Source organism: Suncus etruscus, chromosome 3 (assembly GCF_024139225.1).
Source record: "Suncus etruscus isolate mSunEtr1 chromosome 3, mSunEtr1.pri.cur, whole genome shotgun sequence".
NCBI classification, from domain to species: Eukaryota; Metazoa; Chordata; class Mammalia; order Eulipotyphla; family Soricidae; genus Suncus; species Suncus etruscus.
This window is the reverse complement of record NC_064850.1, coordinates 141,544,875-141,571,313: the sequence shown is the minus strand read 5'-3', so window position 1 is coordinate 141,571,313 and position 26,439 is coordinate 141,544,875. Positions and strand designations below refer to the sequence as shown.

At 38.5% G+C, this 26,439-nt stretch overlaps 1 protein-coding gene across 1 annotated transcript in view; it reads left to right on the top strand.

Moving 5' to 3' along the window:
* Positions 1–26,439, top strand: part of TTC39C (tetratricopeptide repeat domain 39C) — a 109,842-nt gene that overhangs the window by 57,941 nt on the left and 25,462 nt on the right. Inside the window, exons 5-6 of the mRNA XM_049770065.1 lie at positions 1,492–1,846; positions 3,573–3,741. Coding sequence (XP_049626022.1) covers positions 1,492–1,846; positions 3,573–3,741 — 524 coding nt within the window. The remainder of the gene's footprint in view (positions 1–1,491; positions 1,847–3,572; positions 3,742–26,439) is intronic.

Here is a 26,439-nt window from a genome sequence, read left to right as displayed (position 1 = left end):
ATTGATGGCCCTTACATACCCAGACTTAATAACTTGTTAACATTTTCAAGGATTTTCTTTGTTTAAATTTTTTTTCAGGAGCTAGAGTAATAGTACAGCAGTTAGGGCAGTTGCCTTGTACATAGCTGGCCCTGGCACCCCATATGGTCTCCTGAGCCCTAATAGGAGTGATCCTGGAGCACAGACCCAGGAGTAAGCCTTACTGGGAGTGACCCAAATTTTTAAAATTTATAATCTGATTATTTTTATTTTTAACAAATTGCTTTTATAGTCTCAAGACTATATATTTTAGTTTACTTTTTGGAGGGTCACTCTTTGGCTTTTCAGATCATAACTGAGAAACATCACTTTATTTGTTGAATCAACTTAACACTTTGTTAGCCAACCCAGAAGTTTCAGGGATTTATTAATCTTCCCCTTCTCCACCCCGCCATGTCCATGTAGAAAGGGAAAGTGATTGTGCCTCTGGAAAGAGGCTTTGTGTCTTATATCTGATTCTCTTAGAGTGGCATTTGAAGTGTAGTGTTTGCTTAATTTGTATTAGATTGAATGGACATATTTTCGCCAAATATACATTTCTATTATCAAGTTGGGAAATAGTTACAAAAATGTGCTGCCTTTTAAAAGATTTGCTTCATTATATTTTATAGGGGACAGACCTTGTAGTGACTTAGCTCAACCTTGGAGGCCTAACACACCTGGTATAGTCTGGGCTTATCCCTGCAGGCGTGGCTCCTTTAAAAAGTAGCTAAGGGGGGAATAATGGGAGTTAGTTTAAGGCTGACAGTTTGTCACCCTTAGTTGTAAAGTAGCTTCACTGTAATTTTCTAGGCTAAGGCAGTGGGTGAACATGAAGATTATAGACCAAATTAGACCATGCTAATAAGATGTAGGTAGGCCACAGAATGATCATTAAATAGAGTTGAATTGGGGATTCTTTGCATTTCTGCAATTAATGACTTTTGTCAATACACTGGCCATTTATATACCCAATTAATTGTTTGCATTTATTTTGGTGAGTTGCATGCTTGGTATTTGGGGTATAAAATTAGAATTTATTCTTGAGGAGGAATGCAAGATAGGTAGGTAAATTCAAAAAGTTATATAAGAAGAATACAGGGGCAAAATAAAGCAGACATACTGAACACAAGTGAAAAAGTTGGATTGAGTGATGCTTGTGTGTTTTCATTTTTTTTTGTTAATATTAAAAGCTATGTCCTAGCTACTGTATGAAGAGTTTGATACGACAATAAAAAACAATACAATCCGTGTCTCTTGCTAAGTGGGCAGTCAGTGTAGTAAAGGGAAACAAGTGAATAAGACATTTAAACCATAGGAGAAAAAGATGCATTGTTCACCTGTTCACTGAGCAAATTAATCATTTGTTTAATTTTAGTTGAGTTAGAGGTCATTCCTTATTATCCTTAATTATTAAAATAGGAAAACTGTTTAGAAGGATTTTTTTCATGTTTTCCCCCTTTCTCTTTGTAGCATATATAAAAGGTGGATGGATCCTTAGGAAAGCCTGGAAGATTTACAATAAATGCTATCTGGACATCAATGCCCTCCAGGAGCTGTATCAGAAGAAGCTAACGGAAGAGCCCTTGACATCTGATGCTGCAAATGATAATCACATTGTGGCTGAAGGGGTGTCTGAGGAGTCTCTGAACAGACTGAAAGGTGCTGTTAGCTTTGGATATGGCCTTTTTCACCTTTGCATATCCATGGTGCCCCCAAACCTGCTCAAAATCATCAACCTGCTGGGTTTTCCTGGAGACCGCCTACAGGGGCTTTCTTCACTGATGTATGCAAGCGAAAGTAAGGACATGAAGGCCCCTTTAGCTACGTGAGTAGCTATATTGCAATGCTTTGGTATAATATAGTGTTGAAAGTAAGTAAACAGCAGTCAAAAACCTTTAAAGGAAACTACAGGTAAAATGCTTGTTAGTTGACATGATGGCTTGTGTCTTTCAAGGTAATGGCAAGGATTTGGTTGTGCTTAGAAGCTGACCTCAAAGAACAAAGCACTGTTCATAAGTCAAAAAATCTTGAGCTTTTAACAGGCAAATTGGTAGCTTTACCCTCTGATATGTTTATATAAGCAGTTTTGGTGGCTTATGACTATAGTCAGTGAGTTTCATAATCCTGACTTTTAGATTTAAAGGAAACAAATTAGATAAGCCTTTTTGGTGATTCTGGAATTGTTATTCTTATAGAGAATACCCATTTGGGAGTACATTTCCTTAGTCTTAATGGTCTGTTGGTTTCTTGCTTATTATGGGGTGGATACTTAGTGCCATTCAACTCACTGGGTCATGTCTCGTTCAATCAAAAAGCAAATGAGAATTACTTCAACAGCATAGTATAGAGAAGCTGATGTAACTATCCAGAGCAAGAATTCACCCATTTCTTCATCATTTAAAAATGACGTGATTTTTCTTTCAATTTGTCATTTGCAATTTGAGTAACTTTATCAGACAAATGTCCTTTGACATTCTACCATTTGTCAAGTTCATTGTTAATGTTGATTATCAATCATAGTGAACTCTATATATATTCATTTCAATATTGACGAATCTGGATGTTAACTCTTAATAGGTTGGTAACAGTGTTCTTTTTATAACTAAAACCCAACTACAAACATGTTTGTGATCATGGTGCTTAAATAAAGATATTAAAATAAGTTAAAAGAAGAATTTAAAAAATAAAATAATAATTTTTATTAAAATATTTTACCTATTCAACCTTGTTAAATTATACAAACAGTGATTCATTAGTCAAATTAACAGAGTTGTGGCTTATGCTAATTTCCTTCTTTATAGCAATATTATTTTCTGAGAAAGAAATTAATTGAATTAATGATGTGCATTAGTCTGCTTGCAGAAAAGAATCAAATTTCTAAGCACTTAACCTGGTGATATTTGATGTGTTAAACTTTTCTGCTTATTAAAGGCAGATCACAGTCAACCTGTTTTGTTTACTTGTTTAACATTTTTCTTGAAAGGGAAGGATTTAAGTAAGGGAATTTTAAGTAACTTACCTATTATTTTTAAATTTAACATCTTTAAAGATCAGAAAAGGGGCCTTTCATCTGTGACTCCATGTTTTAATTGAGATTATGCACTTTCTCCCTAATTTTGTAGTACAAGACAGTAACACTGTTCTTTTGCAAAAACAGTAATGTTCTTATTTTGAGGTGGCAGTAACTGTGGAAACCAGCCACTATTTTGATTTGTACTTTGAGGGAGATGCAGAATTCAAGGTTTTCAGAGTCACTCCATCAGAAGCCCTTCTAGAAGCTTCAGAAGAGTTAAATGTTTCCATTGCTTTATTCTCATTTCACCTGATGAGAGCCTGCAGATTTCTATGTTTGTGCCAAACTTGCAGTTTTGCAAATATTGATCAAATGAAAATAGGGACTGAGACTCCTATTTGACTTCTTCAGAGGTTGCATATCACATGTCTGAAGAGTAGGGTAGATTGGTAGAGCACCTACTGATTTTTAAAAATAGGAACAGTAGAAGAAAAGTTTTCTGGTTAATGTTGGATCAATATTTCTCTCCTTCCTATAGATTAGCTCTGCTCTGGTACCACACAGTGGTCCGCCCGTTTTTTGCCTTGGATGGCAGTGATAACAAAGCAGGCCTGGATGAAGCAAAGGAAATTCTCCTCAAAAAAGAAGCTGCTTATCCAAATTCTTCCCTCTTTATGTTTTTCAAAGGACGCATACAACGATTAGAGGTACTGTGCCATTCCAGTCCTAAAAATGAGTGCCACAGGTGTGGCTCAAGTCTCCCCCCTCAAAATAAAGCCGTCTGTTGATTAAATCTATGATGTTTTCCCTTTGAGGACTCGTATCAAAATGAGCCTGAATGTCATAGGCTATATAGAACATCTTGTTCTTCAGCCTTCCATCTCTCCGTTGTTACAGATTTTCCCAGGAGCCTGGGCTATTAGTCAGTTGCCTTCTGTTCAGGACCCGTGGGCGAAGCAGGGGTGAGATTCCTGTGAGTGATAAGACAAGACTGGTGTACTCTAAGAAGGAGATATGGGAATATTATTAAGTCTCTTAGTTGAAGAAGATGAAATATTTATTTTTTCTTCTTTGGAGTTGCTAATAATATATCCCTATATGTGCTTCTTGGTTTATACATGTTGTTATCTGATATGTCAAAGACAATATCAGCTTTGCAATGGTAGTCACTGTTAGAACTTTTAATGTATTTCCTTTGGCTAGGCACTGTACCAGCAGCTTTCTTTCCACTTGATCCTCAGAACAACCAGTCAGTCACATAAGGAAATGTATCCGGGAGGGATCACCCAGAAAGTGGGTCCAGGCAGTCTTGTTCTAGAAAGAAAACATGCTTGGTATTTGGGAAGTTCTGCTGCTTTGTAGACCTGTTTTTGAGCATAAATAAGTATTTGAAGTAATATGAAAACAAAAGATACAAAGCATGCCTATGAAATGAAAATATTATGGTAGGAGTGCACTTCAGTTATTCAGTAACTGCCATGAGTTCACATGAAATGCTAACTGCTCTTGTCCTCCTTTCCTTAGATGGTCATTTTGAGCCAAGTGCAGGGTCTGATTGGCTGACTCTAGGCTCTTTTGGTTAGTTTTTGTTTTAAAGCCACACATCACCACGCACTCGGTGATACTTAGGTGTGACTCCTGGTTCTGTACTTAGGAATAATTTCTGTCAGTGCTCTGGGAAGCATATGGGTTTCCAATGATCGAACCCAGATTGGCATCATGCTAGATAAATGTCCTATCTGCTGTACTATCATCTGGTCACATTTATTGGTAAGTGGGTCACACCTGTCAGTGCTTAGGCCTTACTCCTGGCTCTGGACGGAGGTGGGCTCAGGGCATCATACAGGGTAATGGGAACTGAACCTGGGTCAGCCAGGTGCAAGGTAAGTAAGTGCCTTACCTGCTATAACCTGACTGCAAAATTTACAATCTTTTTCCCTCAGCTTTTTTTAATGGCACAGGGATATATTTTTTTAGTTGGCATGGAAGACAAGGTGCTTTCTCCATAAATCTTTCCCTGCTTGGTATGTGTCTTTAAATGTGAGGACTCTATCTTTATGGAAGTAAACTGTACAGACTGTACTAATCATTTATTGTATTACAGCTCACCAAGATCTGAATTACATAGATCCACTTACTAATTTTCTTATCTAGCAACTATTTTTGTTTGGGCTCATGCTCCTGAGTCTTTAGTTATATATTTTGTTCCCTTATACTATCTTACGAATGTCAGCTCTGATCAGTTTCTTGTGCTATCTAGCTTGTCATGTTATTTCTAACTCGGGGTTATAATCTGACATGTAGGCCAGAGTGATCAGGCTGTTCAAGTTTCTCTGTGCTCTTAGATTTGTGCTATAGGAAATAGAGAAAAAAAAAAAAACAAACCTTACATTGATGACACTGTCTTTGGTGATTTTCTTTTCTTGTCTTTTTTCCTGGTAGTGGGAGCCCTCCCAGGTGGTGCTATTGAGGACAGTTGTCGTGATTCTTAACTAGCCAGGCTAGTGGTTTGATGCTAGGGCTCAAGCATGCAGTGCTCTTCTGACCCTGAGATGTTGGAGGTTACTAGTGTCATCTCAGCAGTAGTCAGGGGCCAACTGGTCAGTTGGGACAATGCTTGGAGTCCTCTATGTCTGCATCCAGCAATGTTTGGAAAACCATTTATGGCTGGGAATCAAATTAGGCTTGGACACATACAAAGCATGAGCTTTAACTCATGTTCTATCTCTCTGGCTTTTTTTTTTTAAGTGTTCACAATTGTATTTCAGTAACATAGTGACAGTGAATTAGAGCCGTTCCCACCACCAGTGTTAACCTCTCTCCACTAGAGTTCCCGTATGCATCCCGTAACTTCACCCATATCCTCCTAGACTGATAGCATAACAGGTCCATTTTGTATAGCTTGTTATAGTTTGGGTCTCTTGAGTCTTCTGTCATTGACATTGGCTTGGGTATTTAGGGATAACCATTTTTATTTCCACTCTATGCTCCTGGGACTGTTTGGCCCTTGGGTCCCATCCACTTATTATTATTATTATTATTATTATTATTATTATTATTATTATTATTAATCTCTCTGTTTTTTATTTTTATTTTTCCTCTCTGGTTTTTAAATGAAAGTTTGGTCCAGCAAAAGTATGTGCATTTTTTTAAGGGGTGGGATGAGTAAACTTTTGTTTTGTTTGGTTTTGGTTTTGGTTTTGGGACCACACCCAGAGGCCTTCAGGGGTTGCTCCTGGTCCTGCTCTCAGAAATTACTCCTGGAAGTGCTGGGGGACCATATGGCTTGTTTGGTAGAATCCAGATCAGCTGCTTGAGTATGCTATCACTCTGACCCCGATATAAACCTCTTAAAGGGCAAGTATTTTATACTTTGAATAACTATGAATGTGATATACAGGTGATAATAACTAGAGATTCACTAGCATGAAAGTCTCTTTGTAGCCTGTTAAAAAGATCTTGAGTTATTAACTTTGATCAGAATTTCTGTCTCTCCATTACTCACTGGGAACTCTGAATTTACGTTTTGAAGTTGTTAAATGAAATGTATAGCTATTGATTTATAGTTTGCTTTGTTTTCTGTTTTCAGGTCAGTTTTTATTTTAAAATCAAAAGTATGTAGCTTTTAGCTAAATAAATAACTTTTTTCTCTCTGGGGCCAGAGAGATAGAATGACAGGTAGGACACTTGCTTTGCATGTTACTGACCTGGGTTTGATCCCCTGTATCCTATATGGTCTCCTAAGCACCATCTGAAGTAATTCCTAAGTACAGAGCCAGGAATTAGTCCTGAGCATTGTCGCTGGCTGTGGCTCAAAACCTAAAATAAATGAATAGAAGTGATAACTTTTTTTTAAATATTTTTTGTTTTTTTGTTTTGTTTTAGTTTTTGGGTCACACCCAGCGGTGCTCAGGGGTTACTCCTGGCTGTCTGCTCAGAAATAGCTCCTGGCAGGCACGGGGGACCATATGGGACACCGGGATTTGAACCAACCACCTTTGGTCCTGGATAGGCTGCTTGCAAGGCAAACACCGCTGTGCTATCTCTCCGGGCCCATAAATATTTTTTATTTAAACACCTTGGTTACAAACATGATTGTGGTTGGGTTTCAGTCATATCAGATGACACACCCCCCTCACCAGTGCAACATTCCCATCACCAATGACCCAAATATCCCTCCTCCCCTCCCCGCCCCTACCTGTACTCTAGACAGGCTTTCCAAGAAGTGATAACATGGGCCCAGAGACATAGCACAGCGGCGTTTGCCTTGCAAGCAGCCGATCCAGAACCAAAGGTTGTTGGTTCGAATCCCGGTGTCCCAGCCAGGAGTAACCCCTGAGCACCGCCGGGTGTGGCCCAAAAACCAAAAAAAAAAAAAAAAAGAAGTAATAACATTTTACAAAAATACTTAATTTGACACAAATTTGCCAAAATTTATTACTTTTAGAGACCAAAGGACTGTCCATAGCAGGTGGTCATGCATTGATGTTGAGGCGATTGTGGGTATGAAGAAGCCATAGCTCCATCGAAAAGTTCTTATATTTTTTATTCTGGCCCTCAACACAATTATTTGTGTAATTTATGTTTGTCTAGAATGTTTTTTCTCATTAATATATTTATTTAAACACCTTGATTTCAAATATGATTGTAGTTGGGTTACAGTCATGTAAAGAACATCAAAAAGTTCTTATGGTGTGGGGACAATCCACATCATAGCTCTTGGCTGACATTCAGTCTCTTTCATGGTAGAAAATCAAGAATTCCAAGTGGGGTAGGTTCTTTGAGGTCTTGAGCTCCTTAGCAGGAAGCTGACACAGGATTGAAGTGATAAAAGACTTACAGATCTATTACTATTATGTTTAGTGAGCTGTTGCTTCAGGGTCAAGCAGACTGTGCTGTTTCTATTTGGTTCTTCCCAAAGTCCCCTGAGGATGAAAGGATTTTAGGGTTTACTTGAAATATTAGTGGTTATATGTTCAAAGTGTCTAGGCACCAGTATTTCATTAATCTTCCCAAGTAATTTTCCAGGATGTTGTTGATGAAGGCATCCATCATTATAGATGAGGAACTCTGCCCAGAGACTGAGTGTGGGTCTTGTCAAGACTACAGCCAGTCTCAAAGGCCACGCTGCACAGTCTTAAATTTGTTTCTTTCTGTTTTGGGACCACACTTGGCAATGCTCAGGGATTACTTCTATGGTGTTCAGGAGAACATATGTGATGCTGGTTTTGAACTGGGCTTACTCACACACAAGGAAAAGCATTTTAACCTTTATACTGTCTCTCTGAGCTTTGATTTTATTTCTAAAATTTTTCTTAGGAATTAGAGACAAATCTACAATTTTTTTCTCTTGATCCCTCTTATTTTTTTTTTTGTTTTTTGTTTTTTGTTTTTGGGCCACACCCGTTTGACGCTCAGGGGTTACTCCTGGCTATGTGCTCAGAAATCGTCCCTGGCTTGGGGGGACCATATGGGACGCCGGGGGATCGAACCGCGGTCCTTCCTTGGCTAGCGCTTGCAAGGCAGACACCTTACCTCCAGCGCCACCTACCCGGCCCCGATCCCTCTTATTTTTAAACATCACGGATTTACACAGTTCCCCTCTCCTTCAGTTTTAAGTATTTGTATGTAATATATGTGTATATATTTGGTTTTATATAATAAATACATGTAATTTTACTGACATGACTAGTGTAATTAAACCAATTTTACTGAAATACTTGAATGGAAGTCAATAAACATTTCAATTAAGTTGCTATTATGAAAGTATTTTGAGAATTATTTTATGGGCACTCCTTTGAAACTTAGGGTATATGTTTGATTATATTATCTCCTAGCAGTTTAAATTTTGATTGTTATTGGGATCTTATTTGTTTCTTTAGGGGCCACACATGGGTCTGTGCTTTGGACTCTCTTCTGGACTTGCTTGGGAGACTGCAGTGTGGGGATTGAAAACTTGGGCCTCTCATGTACAAAGTATGCACTCTAGCCCATTACATAATCTCTTTGATGTTTGAATCTGGTTTTTGAGACCAAGTCTAGAACTAACACATCACCAAATCTCACCATCTGTCTGATTAATAAATACATGAATCTGTTGGATAATCCTTTGATCATGAGGATGGTGTTATTCTCTCAGTAAGAATATTATTCATCTAGGGCTATATGTTTTTCTTGAGGGGCACCTAAATTAATTACTAAAGTCAATTTCAGAAAAGAGAGGAGAAACTATTTTAGTGGTTGAAATGAAGGGATGCTTTTAAAGAGGGCACCAAGTCAGATCTTTAAATTCTGATGTGCTGACTTAAGAAATACATTCATTTATTTTGGTTTTATTTGCTTTTGGAGCCACAGCAGGTGGTGCTCAGAGGTTTACTTCTGGCTCTGCATTAAGGAATTACTCCTGGCACATTCCAGTGATCACATGAAGTGTGGGGTTTTGAATGTGGGTTGGTGATGAGCAAGACAATTGCTCTATCTGCTGCACTATTGTTCCAATCCCAAATACTTTCAATTTAAATGAAGTAAAAACTGTTGGGATGAGAGGAAATATGTTGGACAGAGGACCAAGATGAGAAAACCTAAGCATCAGACAGGTTTCAGGCTTATCCTGGTAGACTCTCTGTAATACACTGTGATGCTTGTCGTAGGACCCAAAAACTATGGTGTTGAGTCCTCAGTATTGCCAGTTAGTTTGAACAGGCCCTTGGGAACCACTAAAATTCCTAGTAGTGATTTATGCACATACTCCAGCTTATCATTTTATTCGATTGGAAGCTACTTTCTTTGTTTCTGGACAACCCAGATTTTGTGTGTGTGTTCCTTTTCTCTTGCATGTCTTTATTCTTTCTGGACAGCCCAGCATGCATGTGCCCAGCGTGTGTGTGTGTGTGTGTGTGTGTGTGTGTCTGTGTGTGTGTCTGTGTGTCTGTGTGTGTGTGTGTCTGTGTGTGTGTGTTCCCTTTTGCATGTCCCTTCCCATTAAGGAAAGGGGCAGCATGGGCTGCATTTTTTTCATCCCTGTGAGCAGGGATGAAAGCTGCAGGAGCAGCTTTGATGGAAGGGTATTTTACTTCTCTGTAGTTCAATTCATCTCCACCTCAGAAGACAAGGAGTTCTTATTTTCTGCTTTCACTCTCTTTCTGAGTGGAAGAACTTCAACCTATCATAGTGTGTGTGAGTCTGTGTTCTGTTTATCCATTTCTTTAGGTATCTTATTCACCTTAAAAAAAAAAAAAACAACAGGGAGGGCTGTAGCATCCTCTATGTGCTTTTATTAAGAAAAAGATTACAGTTTTTCTCAGTGCTTCTTTGGGTATGCCTGATATGATTTGAGCCCCCCTCCCCCATTTATATTTGTGATAGGAAAGAAGCATGGCGTTCAATCCTTTGCTGACTAGTTAATCAGGAGCTTTTTGGGGATTGTAGAGTGTGAGGGGCTAGAGCCTCAGCCTGCACTATTGTTCTCTTCTCTGGAGTGTGTCTACATTATTGGTGTTTCCCTGCCTCTGCTGAAGAGCAAGCTTGCTTCTTGCATTTGAGCAGTGTGCCTTATCAGCATGATGTCATGTTGTTATTTATAGAAGCAGGAAAAAGGCAATGCCGGGCATGCTCTTCAAGCCCGTGTCCTCCCTTGAACACGTTTCTCGCTTGTTTTTATCTATGTATCTTTGCTTTTTCCATTCTTTAGGAGCTATTCTTTCTTTTGAATACATACTTCTCTTTCTCTCACTTCAGATCTTTTTAAGTAAATTCTGTTCAACACAAACTATCTTGCTTAAAATAAAAGCAACTGCAGGAAGAGAATTAATTTCCTGAAGTTCTGTTAATTAACAGTGAATATAGTCTTCCTATATTTTTTCATTACACGTAGAATAAAGTATTTCCCTTTATTTTACAAGTCCACAAAATAAGAAATTCATTTCATCTGGTTTTGGAGAGATGGAGGATATATTCATCTTCACTATACAGGGAGAGAAATCCTTACAATACTGTTTAATGACTGCTAAATAAGGAGATTATAGTCCATTCATTTGTTAAAAAAATAAATACTTTGCTTGTCTGCTTTTCTTTTAACTGTCTTTATAAGCTCTTGAGTTGAAAAGCAAATATCAACTTATTGATTTATATCTCTAAGCTCTCTAAATGTACATAAGAGGATGAGCTTTCCCTAGCCTGCATTAGTCCTAGCCCTAAGGGCAGGGTTGAACATAAAATCTATATTTTTAGTGGCCTTGATAGCAGCTTTGCTAAGCAAATAATACTGAATCATATGTTTGTTGGTTGTCACATGTCCTTCTGTGTGCTACAAGGAAAGCATCTTATTTTAGAAAATATGCATTATCATTGATTTCAATATATTTAACAGCCTTATCAAAATAAGGGAAACTGAGGGACCAGAGAGGTAGCTCAAATGCATTGAGCTGAGCACATGCTGTGCATGATGGAAACTTCTATTCAGTGCCTGGCTTCATACAGTCCCTTATACCAGAGGCAGGAGTAGTCCATGAACACCACGGGATGTGGCCCCCAAATAAAACAAAAATATTTCAGTGCTATTAGAAGTCAAAACTATTTTATTTCCAGATCATTTTATGATCTTTAATACATTTATGCATTAGGTAATTTTGTTTACAAATCTAATTTTACAAGTCTTAAAAGTTTATATTAATAATTAGTATGCAGACTATTTAGCTTTACCTTGTATTAATAATTTGATATTTCCCTGTTGTTGGAAATTGTTGGGATGTTTGAGTATTGTTTTATCTGTGATTTCTCAAAAGTTTGTGATAATTCCAGGTAATACAATAGATTTTATTAGCAGGTTTGAAAGTTGTTGTTTTTTTGTGGAGGTAGCTATTTCTTGAAGTTATAACACCAATTATTATTATTATCATTAGAATCAGAATATGAAAAACTGTACCTGTTATTAAATTATAAGATATTTGGGGGCAGAGAAATAGAACAATGAACAAGGCTCTGCCTTATACACTGCTGACCTGGGTTTGATCCCTGACATTCTGTATGGCCCCCTGAGCACAGATTCCATAGCCTTGTGACCCAAAAATAAAACAAAAAGCAAATGATCAGAGCATCTACTTTAAAGAAATAATGGGTGAGAATATGATCTTTATTTCATACATGAAACAGAACTAGAGTATAATCATCATTAGCAATATTCCACCACATGTCCTTTTTTAACTAAAATGATGCAAATTGGGGCCGGAGCAGTGACACTAACCTAGGATGGACCTCAGTTCGATTCCCGGCATCCCATATGGTCTCCTAAGCCAGGAAAGATTTCTGAGTACATAGCCAGGAGCAAACCCTGAGCATTGCTGGGTGCGGCCCCCCAATAAATACCTAAAATGATGCAAATTAAAATAATATAAGTATAGTTCAAAATATAATTCATAATATATTGTTAGTAAATCATCCCATTTTCTTTATCAGAAGATTCAATATTATTAAAATAGCAGTATTCCCTTAAATGAGCTGCAAGATCAATGCAATCTCTGTTAAGCCACAGCTTGCATTTTTTTTTTTTTTTTGCAGAAACTGATAGTATTCTTTATAATCCAGAATAAATGAAACCGTATTGAGGTTTCCTTATCCAAAACATTGCTGCCAATTCAATGTATTGAATAAGAATAAATCTTTTACATTTGTGGTCTATTAATTTCTGACAAAAGAGACCAAGATAAATCAGCAGACAAATAAAAGTTTCTTCATTAAATGATTTGGGACACCTGTGAACAAATGAAATTTGACCTTTACCTGATCCTATGCATAAAAATTAACTCAAAGTATATATTAGACTTAAATAGCTCTTGGATTAGAAAATGGTTTCATGATATCTGAAAGTAAAACTATCAGGAAAGATCGATAAATTAAAATATATCAAAATGAAATGTTTTCAAACTACAAAGAATACCACCAAGAGTAATAAAAGCAAACCACTGAATGAGTGAAAATATTTATAAGTTATCAATCTAGTAAGAGAAAACATGGAAAATATCTTTTTAAAAAATAATTTATTTAAGCACAATGGTTACAAACATGTTCATAATTGGGTTTCAGCCATAAAGTGCACACCCCTTTATCAGTGCAACTTCCCACCACCATTATGTGCCCATTTCCTACCTCTCCCCACGCCCTGCCTGTCTTCAAGACAGGATTTGTATTTCTCTATCATTGTAATGGTAGCTGTGAGTGTAGTTATTTTTCTATCTGCACTTTAACACTCTTTTTGATAATCTTGTTATCATGGGCTCGTTCTTCCAGCCCTCATTTCTTTTGCCTCAGAGTGTTATGATTATACTCTCCTTTATTTTACCTAAATCCTACAGATGAGACTATTCTCTGCTTATCTCTCTCCCTCTGACTTTTTTCACTTAAGATAATAGTCTCTAAATCCATCCATATATAAACCAATTTTGTGACTTCATTTTTTTCTAACAGCTGTATAGTATTTTAGAATAGATGTACCACAATTTCTTTAGCTACTCATCTGCTGTTGGGTATTTGGGTTGTTTCCAGATTCTCACTATTGTAAATAATGCTGCTCTGAACATAGGAGTGCAGAGGGCATTATTGTATTATGTTTTTGTATTCCTAGGGTATATTCCCAGGAGTGGTATAGCTGGATCATACGGAAGCTCAATTTCCAGTTTTTTAAGGAATATCCATATTGTTTTCCAAAAAGCTGGACCAGACAGCTCCCGCCATCAGTGAATGAGAGCTCCTTTCTCCCTGTATCCACACCAGCAGTGGTTGTTCTTTGTGTTGTGTGCCAGTCTCTGTGGCATGAGATGGTACCTCATTGTTGTTTTGATTATTGTTGTTTTGCATCTCCCCAATGACTAGTGATGTGGAGCTTTTTTTTTTAATGTGTCTTTTGGCCATCTGTATTTCTTCTTTGCGAAAATGTCTGTTCATTTCATCTTCTCTTTTTTGGATGAGGTAAGATTTTTTTCTTGTTAAGCTCTGTCAGTACTTTGTATATCTTAGATATTAGTCCCTTTTCTGATGAGTGTTGTGTGAATAGTTGTTTTGATTCTGTGGGTGACCTTTTTGCCCTAGCCACTGTTCGCTTTGAAGTGCAGAAGCTTCTCAGTTTAATGTAATCTCGGCATCCACCTGTTTGGACAGTGGTAGAAAAATATCTTACCTCGTCATTTTTTTTCGAGGGTGGGGGAAAGTTCTTTTAAGTGGTGCTCAGTGCTGGAGTCCAAAGATCCCTTCCCAGTGACTCCTGGCTCACAGGTTAACAATTTAATACAAGTGCTATAAGATATACTGCTCAGGCCTTGTGGTGTTGGGATACTTGGTCCTCCTAATAATGGGGTCAATTAGAGATGCACACAGTAATGAGTGTGGGGTTCATAGATACTGAGATCAAACTGGGGTTGGTCGCATGCCATGTGCCTTGGTTAAGGTTATGTGCCTTGACCTCTGAGCTGTCTTCTCTAGCCCTGTTGTCAATTATTAAAGTATAAAAGTAAATCATTAAAAAAGAACTGTCAGGACCAAAGAGATATTACAGCAGGTAGAGCACCTGCCTTGGGTTCAATCCAGAACACCTCATATGGTTTGCTGAGCACCTCCAGGAGTGATCTCAGAGCACTACAAGGTGAAGATCCACCAAAATAAACAAACAAAACTGTAAGATGAAATCTAAGACTGGAGTCATTTCTCTAAAAAGGACCAATGAATATATAAAATGTCACTCAGAGACTGGGGTTAATATGCTTTGGGGTGCTCAAAGGGGTGGTGCATATGCTTTGTTTGCTTAAGAGCCTGAGTGTGATCCCTTGCATACTATCTTCCTCCCCACTCTCCACATCATTGGGAGAGACCACTGGTGGTCTCTATTACTGGGTCAGCAGGCCCACACTACCCAGCTGAGTATCACAAGGGGTGTTCCTTGTACTCTCAAGCACTGTTAGGGAAGACACTAGACAATATTGTTCGGCATCATAAGTTATTATGAGAAAATGTAAATCAAACTGAAATCCTACTATTATTTTGTATCTCCTCACCTAGCTATAAGAAAAAGATAGCCTATAACTAGTGTTGGCAAGCATGTGGAGAAATTGTAATCCTCAGTTATTATTGGTAGAAATGTGAAATGGTGCAGCTACTTTAGAAAACAGTTTGGAAATTACTCAAAATGTTAGACATGGATTTACTGTATGGTGAAACAATTCTACTCTTAGGAATATACCCATGGGAAAGCACAAGTCCATATTATTCATAGCAGTAAAGAGATGGAAACAGTTCAACTGTTCATCAGCTGATGAATTAGTAAAATGTTGTATAACTGTACAATGAAAGAATATGCAACAATCAAAGAAAGAACTAGTATATATTACAGCATGGATAAACTGTAAAAATATTACACTAAGTAAAAAAATATCTACTCCAGAAAGACTATATATTACATAGCTCCATTCATGTAAAATCCCTATAAAAGGAAGTTCTAAAAAAGTGGGATTGATCTTGCTTCCTGGGAGGTGGGTATGAAAAGGTAAAGTGTGAGAGTGAATAGATCCAGGATTTATTTTTAGGGTGATGAAGTGCTCTGCACTTAAGCAATTGTGATGGTTGTGCATCTCTGTGAATACACTAAAAGCCATTCATTTATGCATTTTAGATGAATTGTAGTTTCTGAATTCATCTCAATAATGATGCTTCCAAAGAAGGTATTTTCTATATGAATACACGTACACACACATACATATGAGTGAATATATATAATATATAATATATAATATATAATAATATAAAATGTTCAGTAGAGTTAGATGAATTTGAGTAATAAATATTGTCCTTACATATTTCCGAATTCTAACTATGTATTCTAATTATTAGAGATATATATCAGGAGTTTCCCTTTTCTGTCATTTTCATTTTGAGAAGTAGCATTAGTTTATTGTGGAAAATTTGAGCATTCAGACTATGCACATTTTGTTTTATTGGCTTCATTTCTTCATAAAAAATGTATCTTCTGCCCAAATTCAAACCTTTTCCTTCTAGATAATAAACTGATGTTTTTATAAAATGGCTCTATATTTGCATAACTCTTTGCATGTAGAAATGGGGGTCTAGTTTTGTTGTGGTCCCTATTATTTTTGTTTATTTTGATGGTTTGGGGGCCAAACCCAGCAGTGATTAGATCTTACTCCTGGCTCTCTACTCAGGGATAATTCATGGCTGGATCAGGGACCATCAGAGATTTTGGGTGGGTGTGTGCAAGGCAAGTACCTTACTTACTGTCCTGTCTGTCTGATTCTGTCATCCCTATTTAGGAACATTACCAGTTGATTCAAGCATACATCTTGTTCTATTATAAATTAAATCATTTATGAATTAAATCTATTTTTGAAAGATTTCTATATTCTACTTTTAGTAACTTTTTGTTGATTTTTTTTTTTTGGTGCCATACCCAGTAGCGCTTGGGTTTCTCCTGACTCTGAGCTCAGAAATTGCTCCTGGCAGACTCAGAGGATCATATAGGATGCTGCAGATCAAACCCAATTCACCCACATGAGGCCCTACCCTCTGTGATATTGCTCAGGCCCTGACTTTTAGTAAATCTTTTATTAAATGACTATTATTATAGTTTTAACAACATTTTAAATCTCTTATTTTCTCATATATATTTAAGGGTCAGTTTTTCAAGTTTTACCTAATAAAAATATTAATTGCTAGTATAGTTATAGTATTTTTAATTTATTACACTTGGTTTATCCTTATATTTAGTCTTGTTATCTTATTATTTTCCAGTTGATGGGAGATTACTAAGAGGTGCTCAAGATACCTAGGGGCCTATGCCAGTGAATCTTTGCTAACCAGGCCAGCAATTTAATGCAAGGGCTGGGGAATGTGGTGCTATTTAGACCCTCTCTGTAATGTCAGGTATTATTTGACTCAGGGGCCTGTAGAGCTGCACCTTGTAATGCTAGGATGGATCATCAAGCCAGGGATCAAGTCAGGTTCAGCCACATGCAAAACCTTTACTATCTTTCAGACCAAGTCTATCATCATTTATCTTACTTGATTTTATAATTTTTGATGCTTATTTGTCCTATAAAAATAAGTAAGTGTTCAGATAAAATATATATATATACACACACACACAAAAACACATAGTTATGAAATAAGAAGGAACTAGAATTCAATTCTTTCTCAAACCAGTTTTCTTCTATCATGACCCATAGCTTTATTTGTTAATGAAACACACACACACACACACATTTTAATAGCAAGTCATTGCTTAAATAACAAAACATTGAAATTAAATATCAATGTAAATATAAATGTATGAGGATATCATTATAGATATAGGACATCACTATAGAAACCCAGAAACCTAATTTTTTTTTTATTTTTTAAATTTTTTGTTTGTTTTTGTTTTTGGGTTATACTTGGCAGCACTCAGGGCTTACTCCTGGCTCTGTGCTCAGAAATCGCTCCTGGAAGGCTCGGGGACCACATGGGATGCCAGAATTTGAATCACTGCCCCTCCATATGCAAGGCAAATGCCCTACCTCCATGCTATCTCTCCGGCTCCAGAAACCTAATTTTTAAGAATAGTTAATAGAATTGGTTTTTTTTAATCATTTGAAGAAACCATTTAAAGCAATTCAACTGTCATTTTTTAAAAACTGTTTCAATGTATTTACTTATTGCTAAATCGATTTTTCTTTTTCTTTTGCTACTTAACACTATTAAAACATGTAGCTGGATACTTTTTCCAGATATGTAAAGATGGTATTTTAAGGAGCGGGAGCGATAGCCCAGCAGTAGGGTGTTTGCCTTGCACTTGGCTGACTCAGGATGAACCTGGTTCGAACCCCCAAGCCAAAGTGATTTCTGAGCGTATTGCCAGGAATAACCCCTGAGCATTACCAGGTGTGCCCCCACAAAAGAGATGGTATTTTAAGTCATTTGGTGATAGTTTTATGAATTTATATTTTTTCAGTTGTTTTGAACTTTTGAATTATTATATTTTATAGATCATGTTATCAATGCATATATTTCTCCTTTTCATTTCTAGTTTTTTCATTTAGATTGTTCATTTTGTTAATAGGTTATCATGATAGTTGTTTTACTAGAGAGTGGAATGTTTATTTTCTGTCTATTTATTTGATTGTATTTTTAAAATTAGCTTACATTTTGTTATTTGTAGAGATAGTACAGGGTTAAAGTGCTTGCCTTGTTCACCTCAGTTGGATTCTTTACCACATATGGTGTCCCAAGCTCTAGTAGAATTAAACCCTGAGCACAGATCCAGGAGGATCATAACACTACTATGAGTCCAGAGAGATAGCTCAACAGGATGGTTGCATTGAGTGCAGGTTTTGTATGCAGGAGGCCTGGTTTTGATACCTAGCATCATATGGTCCCCCAAGCACTGAACCGAGAGTGTCCCAGGGTAGTGGTCAAAAAACAAAATAAACAAGATAGATATTTGACCTAGTTCTGGTCATCACTAAATCGCTTGGTATTTTTGGGGTGAAGGAGGTCAGACAGGAACATCTTTGTGTCTGTGAGCAAGTCCCTTTTGGTCTTACCTGACTGTCAATGAGATGGCCAATGACAGGAGGTCTGCCTCTGGAGGGCTTCAAAATGGGGACAGGCTACCAGAAGAACCAGCTTCATGGTTAGATGATTGGTGCTTTCCCCCAATCAATCTCAGTTCTGAAAATAAAGAGCAAGCAATTGAGTTCAGTTACCAATGTCTAATTGTGGAATCAATCCTACTTCTGAAGGTAAAGAACTTTCTTAAATGAAAACCTTAAACTTTGGGGTTCAGTGAACTTCTAGTTTGGTGAATGTATCTATGATCCAGGATGGTTATGTACCTTCTAGCTCTAAAAAATAGGATTAATTGTCTCAGATGCAAGACTACTATGTAGTAGGATTGGTACATAGGGGACCACATATTCTAGCAGCCCTGGGGGTGAGGGAAGAGGATACGGGAGATAGGACAAAAACGGAGGTGTAGGGAGGACAATTTGGTGATGGGAATCCCCCCTGATGTTATGTAAATATTTAACTAAAATATTATTGTCAACAACATGTAAACCACTATGATCAAAATAAAAATTATATTAAAAAATAGGATTAATTGTACTACAGACTCCACCCTCTGTACCCCTTTGTCTAGACCTTCAGTTGTACCTCTTGTAACAGACATGTAAAGGTATAGTTCCCTCAGTTTTGTGAATCATTATTGAACCTGTGGTCAAATTGGTGAAAATCCCTCATTTGTCTTCTTACAAAATAGACATATAAAGACTTGGGGGAGCTTCTGCTGGTGCTTAGTCAGGGGTCTCAAACTTGCGGCCTGTGGGCCGTTTGCGGCCCTCCGTACAACATTTTGTGGCCCTGCCCTAGAGGAATCTTTTTTGTTTTGTTTTAGTTGTTTGGGTCACACCTCCCAATGTTCAAGGCTTACTACTGACTTTTAACTCAAGGATCACCCCGACTTTGCCTACTGTGGCCCCCAGGTAAATGAGTTTGAGACCCCTGGATTAGTCCTGTCTTGTAAGACTACACCCCTGGGGCCGGGAAGGTGGCGCTAGAGATAAGGTGTCTGCCTTGTAAGTGCTAGCCAAGGAACGGACCGCGGTTCGATCCCCCGGCGTCCCATATGGTCCCCCCAAGCCAGGGGCAATTTCTGAGCACTTAGCCAGGAGTAACCCCTGAGCATCAAACGGGTGTGGCCCAAAAACCAAAAAAAAAAAAAAAAAGACTACACCCCTACTCTGCAGTACTGCATGAACAAAGCAGTTAGTGTCTGTATTGAATTATATGGTAGGATACCAGGGGGTGTCCACCCAGAACTGGAGAGTTGGATGATGGATAAAAATACATTTGGTAGCATAAATAGTTTTCTTAGGGCACCTACAGGTTTAGTAATGATGTAGGAAAGTAAGTAAAGGCCCTAGTAATAGTTTCTCCCTTAGTAATAAAACCAAGATGTTATTTGAAGAAATTACCTAGTCATCATCCCTGAAGCAGCCCACAAGCATGAGATCACATCCCTTTAAGAAGAAACTGCTGGGGCCGGGCGGTGGCGCTAGAGGTAAGGTGCCTGCCTTGCCTGCGCTAGCCTAGGACGGACCGCGGTTCGATCCCCCGGTGTCCCATATGGTCCCCTAAGAAGCCAGGAGCAACTTCTGAGCGCATAGCCAGGAGTAACCCCTGAGCGTCACAGGGTGTGGCCCAAAAACCAAAAAAAAAAAAAAAAAAAAAAAAAGAAGAAACTGCTGAGCTATTTGAAGATAAAGAAAATGAAGCACCACTCAGATGCAAAAAGTGGGACATCATTCCAAGAAGGTCAGGGAAGGGGAAGCTCCTAAAGAAACTGGCAACCATGATAAGAACATGAAAGGACCGTGAAGAGTCCAAAACTCTTCTCTTGGACAACACCCTCACAAACTACATAGAAATGTGTGTGTGTGTGTGTGCACCCTAGCAATCTACATAGGTGTGTGTGTGTGTGTGTGTGTGTGTGTGTGTGTGTGTGTGTGTGTGTAGACCAGTTGGGGGAAATCCTACAGTAAAAACCAACTTTGTAAGCCAAGCATTCATCTTAGCCTAGACACATTTCTATGACTACAACTCTAGCAACACTAATCTTCAGCCAAGCATAGACTTTACAGATTTGGGCTTGCTAACAGTGTGATATTTTTAATTATGTAGCTGGTAAGCTGGTGAACACTTTCATGTCTCAGTGGTACAATTTGCAGATAAAGGCAAGAAACTGGTAGTTGAGTTTACATGCCTGCTTAGTATTTTAGAAGTATTTTATTTCCAGAAGTATTTTAGACACTGAGAAAGACCAGTTGGAGCTGGGATTTTTGGTAAGGATGACCTAAGAAGTTGTCGAGCTTTTCTTTTGTTTAATTTAAAACTTCTGTGTCATGGCCGGAGTGATAGCACAGTGGTAGGGCATTTGCCTTGCATGTGGCTGACACCAGACGGACCCTGGTTCGATTCTCGGCCTCTAATATGGTCCCCTGAGTTTGCCAGGAGTGATTTCTGAGCACAAAGCCAGGAATAGCCTCTGAGCGCCACCGCCGCCACCACTGCTGGGTATAAACAAGAACAGAAAACAAAATCTTATGGGCCCAGAGAGATAGCTCAGCGGCATTTGCCTTGCAAGCAGCCAATCCAGGACCAAAGGTGGTTGGTTCAAATCCCGGTGTCCCATATGGTCCCCCGTGCCTGCCAGGAGCTATTTCTGAGCAGACAGCCAGGAGTAACCCCTGAGCACTGCCGGGTGTGACCCAAAAACCAAAAAAAAAAAAAAAAAAAAAAATCTTCTGTGTCAGAGGATTTGCTTGTTCATAGTTGTTTTCCTTTGCCCTTCACTTTTTACTCATTTTGGCTTCCATTTCTACTTACATATTTGGGGCACATTTTCCTCTATAATATAAAAATATTTTCCATAATATTATATTTGTTTTCTTCTGTCTTAAACATTGGGCTTTTATACCCATGCCCCCTAAGTCCAAGTTCTTCACTGAGGAAGACTCTAGTTTTAGGAAAACTCTAGTTTTAGGAAAAACTCTAGTTTTAGGAAAAAGCATTTATCAGTCTTACCTACACTTTGTTTTGACTCTTCTATGATGTTTACATTTCTGTTAGTGTCCAAATATATAGAGAACAGCTTAGTGCTTTGGTACACTGGTTTCTTAAATCAACATTTCTTTTCGGGGCCGGAGAGATAGCATGGAGGTAAGGCGTTTGCCTTTCATGCAGGAGGTCATCGGTTCGAATCCCGGCGTCCCATATGGTTCCCCGTGCCTGCCAGGAGCAATTTCTGAGCCTGGAGCCAGGAATAACCCCTGAGCACTGCCGGGTGTGACCCAAAAACCAAAAAAAAAAAAAAAAAACAAAAAAAAAAACATTTCTTTTCTAGAGTAGCCCTCATTTCTCTGGTTTCTTGGAGATAATTTTCTGTTTCTGGGAAAGTGTTGTTTATTGCCATGGAGTCCAAATTTTAAAAAGAGCCTGAGAGGGTTCATGTTTGGTTGTGTCAGAATCAGTAACCACATCCTCTTCTCGTCATCCCTCATATATCTAAGCCACTGGGAAAACTGAAAATACACACAGTCTGTTATACTGTTATACTCTGTTATACAGCCACTCTTTTGTTTTGTTTGGAGGTCACATCTGGCAGTGTTCAGGACTACTCTTGTTTCTGTGCTCAAGAATCGCTCCTCGTGATACTCAGGGGACCACAGAGGATGCAGGGAATTAAATCAGGATTGGCTGTATGCAAAACAAGCATCCTAATCTTCAGCCACTCTTTATAGACACCTAGAGCATTGGAATGAATCTGTATCTTCTGACATATCTGCTCTATAGCACTGATTTGAAAAGCTGATATTACTTGTACATGGAAAAAGGCTCTGTGACAAGTAAAATGGGGATATTCTCTGGCTTCTCAAAGACTTCTTCCCTGGAAGGAGAGAAAGTGGGGTTGTATATCATGCTTGTGCAATTTTTTTTTTCTTTTTTGGTTTTTGGGCCACACCTATTTGACGCTCAGGGGTTACTCCTGGCTATGTGTTCAGAAATCGCCCCTGGCTTGGGGGGACCATATGGGACACCAGGGGATCGAACCGCGGTCTGTCCTACGCTAGCGCTTGCAAGGCAGACAACTTACCTATAGCGCCACCTTCCTGGCCCCAATTCTTTTTTTTTTTTTTTATGGTACCCATAGCCAGTGAAAATAGAAAGGGTTCTGTAGAATGCTCTTTGAGAGACTTTATAAATTCAAAGATTTCTTTGAGTGTTTTTCAGTTGTGTAACTATATACATATATGCCAACAAAGCTGTTGTAAAATTGATGTGTTTTAAAATATTTTTAAAAAATAAAAATTTATGGTTCTTTAATCTTTGTAACTCTGAATTTGTTTCTGATCTTTATAATTTGCCTTTAAATCTTTGAAAAACACCCATGTGGAATGACCCATCTAGCATCCAATCTAGAGGACATAGTATCCTTGGAGGAAGATCTAACAGAGTCAGTGTCCTGGGCATCCCTGTTATTTGCTTCTATGCACCGGTCTCTAAGTTAGATACTCTCTGTTTTCTAGTTCTGTTTGTTCATCTTGAATTTGTCTCCTTTAAGGCAGTACTACTATAGGTCCATCTAATCTGCGTTTCTATCATCATTTTCTTTTCCTTTTTTAAAATTTTATGTGTATAGTTTTTATTTATTTATTTTGGTTTCTGGGCCACACCCAGTGATGCTCAGGGGTTACTCCTGGCTATGCACTCAGAAATTGCTCCTGACTTAGGGGACCATATGGAACACCACGGATCGAATCTAGGTCTGTCCAGGGCAGCTGCTTGCAAGGCAAACCCCCTACTGCTGTGCTATTGCTTTAGCCCCTATAGTCTTTATTTTTATGTACTAATTCTTTGCTTTATCTATTTTAAGTTCTTTAAAAGCATTTTTAATATAATAAGCTCATTTCTTTTGAGTTTTCCACTTCTTAAAATGTCTTTTTCTGTGGTGCAGCTGAAAAGTATTGAGCTCCTTACTGAGCAGGCTCTTCCACTTACACACCAGCTAAGTCTTCTGTGCCTTTGTCCTCATCTGTGAAAGGGGGCATAGCCTCTCATATCACCTTAAATAATGGAACATGGGCACAGAAAGGTGCCAAGTATATGCTTGCTTGTTTGTTTTTTTTTAATTTATATGGAATAATATCTGTATTGTACATCCCAATATTAGGTACTTTCTATATGTATTTTCTTAGAATAATGTACAAAATAGTTGGGAGACTAAGGATATCTTGTAATGGGTATTTTGTTCTGCTTTTCCATCACTGGTGGGATTGTTCTCCATTTGGAGGGCTATATATAAAATTCTGCATTTCGAGATTAATAGATGGGAATATATTAAACTGAAAAGCTTCTGCACCTCAAAAGAAATAGCGCCCAGGATACAAGAGCCCCCCACTGAGTGGGAGAAACTATTCAGCCAATACCCATCAGACAAGGGGCTAATCTCCAAAATATACAAGGCACTGACAGAAATTTACAAAAAAAAAAACATCTAATCCCATCAAAAAATGGGGAGAAGAAATGGACAGACACTTTGACAAAGAAGAAATACAAATGGCCAAAAGGCACCTGAAAAAATGTTCCACATCACTAATCATCAGGGAGTTGCAAATCAAAACAACGATGAGATACCACCTCACACCCCAGAGATTGGCACACATCACAAACAATGATAACAAGCAGTGTTGGTGTGGATGTGGAGAGAAAGGAACTCTTATCCACTGCTAGTGGGAATGCCATCTAGTTCAACCTTTATGGAAAGCGATATGGAGATTCCTCCAAAAACTGGAAATCGAGCTCCCATATGACCCAGCTATACCACTCCTAGGAATATACCCTAGGAACACAAAAATACAATACAAAAACCCCTTCCTTACACCTATATTCATTGCAGCACTATTTACCATAGCAAGACTCTGGAAACAGCCAAGATACCCTTCAACAGATGAATGGCTAAAGAAACCGTGGTACATATACACAATGGAATATTATGCAGCTGTCAGGAGAGATGAAGTCATGAAATTTTCCTATACATGGATGTACATGGAATCTATTATGATGAGTGAAATAAGTCAGAGAGAGAGAGAAAGATGCAGAATGGTCTCACTCATCTATGGGTTTTAAGAAAAATGAAAGACATTCTTGCAATAATAACTTTCAGACACAAAAGAGAAAAGAGCTGGAAGTTACAGCTTACCTCATGAAGCTCACCACAAACAGGAATGAGTTTAGTTAGAGAAATAACTACGTTTTGAACAATCCGAATAATGAGAATGAATGAGGGAAATAGAAAGCCTGTCTAGAGTACAGGTGGGGGTTGGGTGGGGAGGAGGGAGATTTGGGACATTGGTGATGAGAATGTTGTACTGGTGTTCTTTACATGACTGAAACCCAAACACAATCATGTATGTAATGAAGTTGTTTAAATAAAAAAATAAAATTCTGCATTTCGTTATTCATACTGAAGAGTTGTTGCCTATGATATGAATGGTCTTTGGGGAAAAATTTCCCAAGAGAAATAGAGAAACAAAACTGCTCCATTTCTGAAGATTATGAATGTGCAGAAGATTATTTTACCAAGTGACTGGAATGGGTGGAGAAGAGGAGGGAAGAAGATGTTCGTAGAATAAGGAGGTGGTGGCATGGGAAGATGGATTATTGGCTGGAGGAGAATGAACAGGTCTGTTGTATATATAAACATTTCCATGGGATTATAATGTCACTGATCCTACCCTGATCGGTGATTGTGCCCTACCCTAGGGTGTGGCCTGGCATTCTGTTCCCTCCCTAGGGTGGTACATATTCTGCTCCCAGGCTAGGGTGGTACCTGATTCTTATGTATAAAAGCAAGGGTCTGTGGAAGGCAAGGGCTTTTTTGAGAGGGCTGATTCTGGGGCTTTTGGTTGATAAAGCTGATATCTTTGAAGCCTGACTACCTGTTAGCTTTATACCCGCCGCATTCACCTCAGAACCACCAACTGACCGTGGTAGCAGACGCGTGCTCCGAGCTGGAGGAGAAAGACCTCATCCTCCATCCCTCCGTCAGTCAGCCCCATAAAGGACTGACTTGCAACATTCCACATTACAGCAACTCTGTTTGAACACTTGCATGAGCTTCAGCCAAGCAAACTCACTTTCCTATTGAGCTGAAAAAGTGTTGGCCAACTTACCAAATACATGGTTCAAAGTGTCACAATGTTAGCATTGAAGAACTATACAAAAGAACATGTTTTCAACTACTTTTCTTTATTTTTCGGGGAGGGGGTCACACCCGGCAATGCTCAGGGGTTATTCTTGGCTCTACACTCAGAAATCACCCCCAGCAGGCTAGGGGGACCTATGGGATGCTGGGAATCGAACCAGCGACCTTCCGCAGGCAAGGCAAACGCCTTACTGCTGTGCTATCTCTCCGGCCCCTCAACTACTTTTCTTATGTCCAACTCATGCATATTTATTTGAAACCTGATAAAGCACAAACTACACCAAGAAGCAAGTAAAAGTCTTTCATTTGCCCTTAGAGGGCACACTTAGCAGTGCTCAGGTTTTACTTTTGGCATAGGGATTACTTCTAATGGAGCCAGGGGGCCATATGGGGTTTGGGGGATCAAATCTGGGATTGGACATGTGCAAGGTAGCACACTACTTGCTATACTACTGCCCCAGCCCCCTTATTTACTTTTTTCTCAGATAGCAGAGTACTGACTACAGTGACTCAGTAGAGATCTATAACTTTCATTCATAGAACCTGGAAGAATTCTTATTGCAGATTTCTAAGAGGATAAAGTGGAGATTAACAGAACATTCCTTGG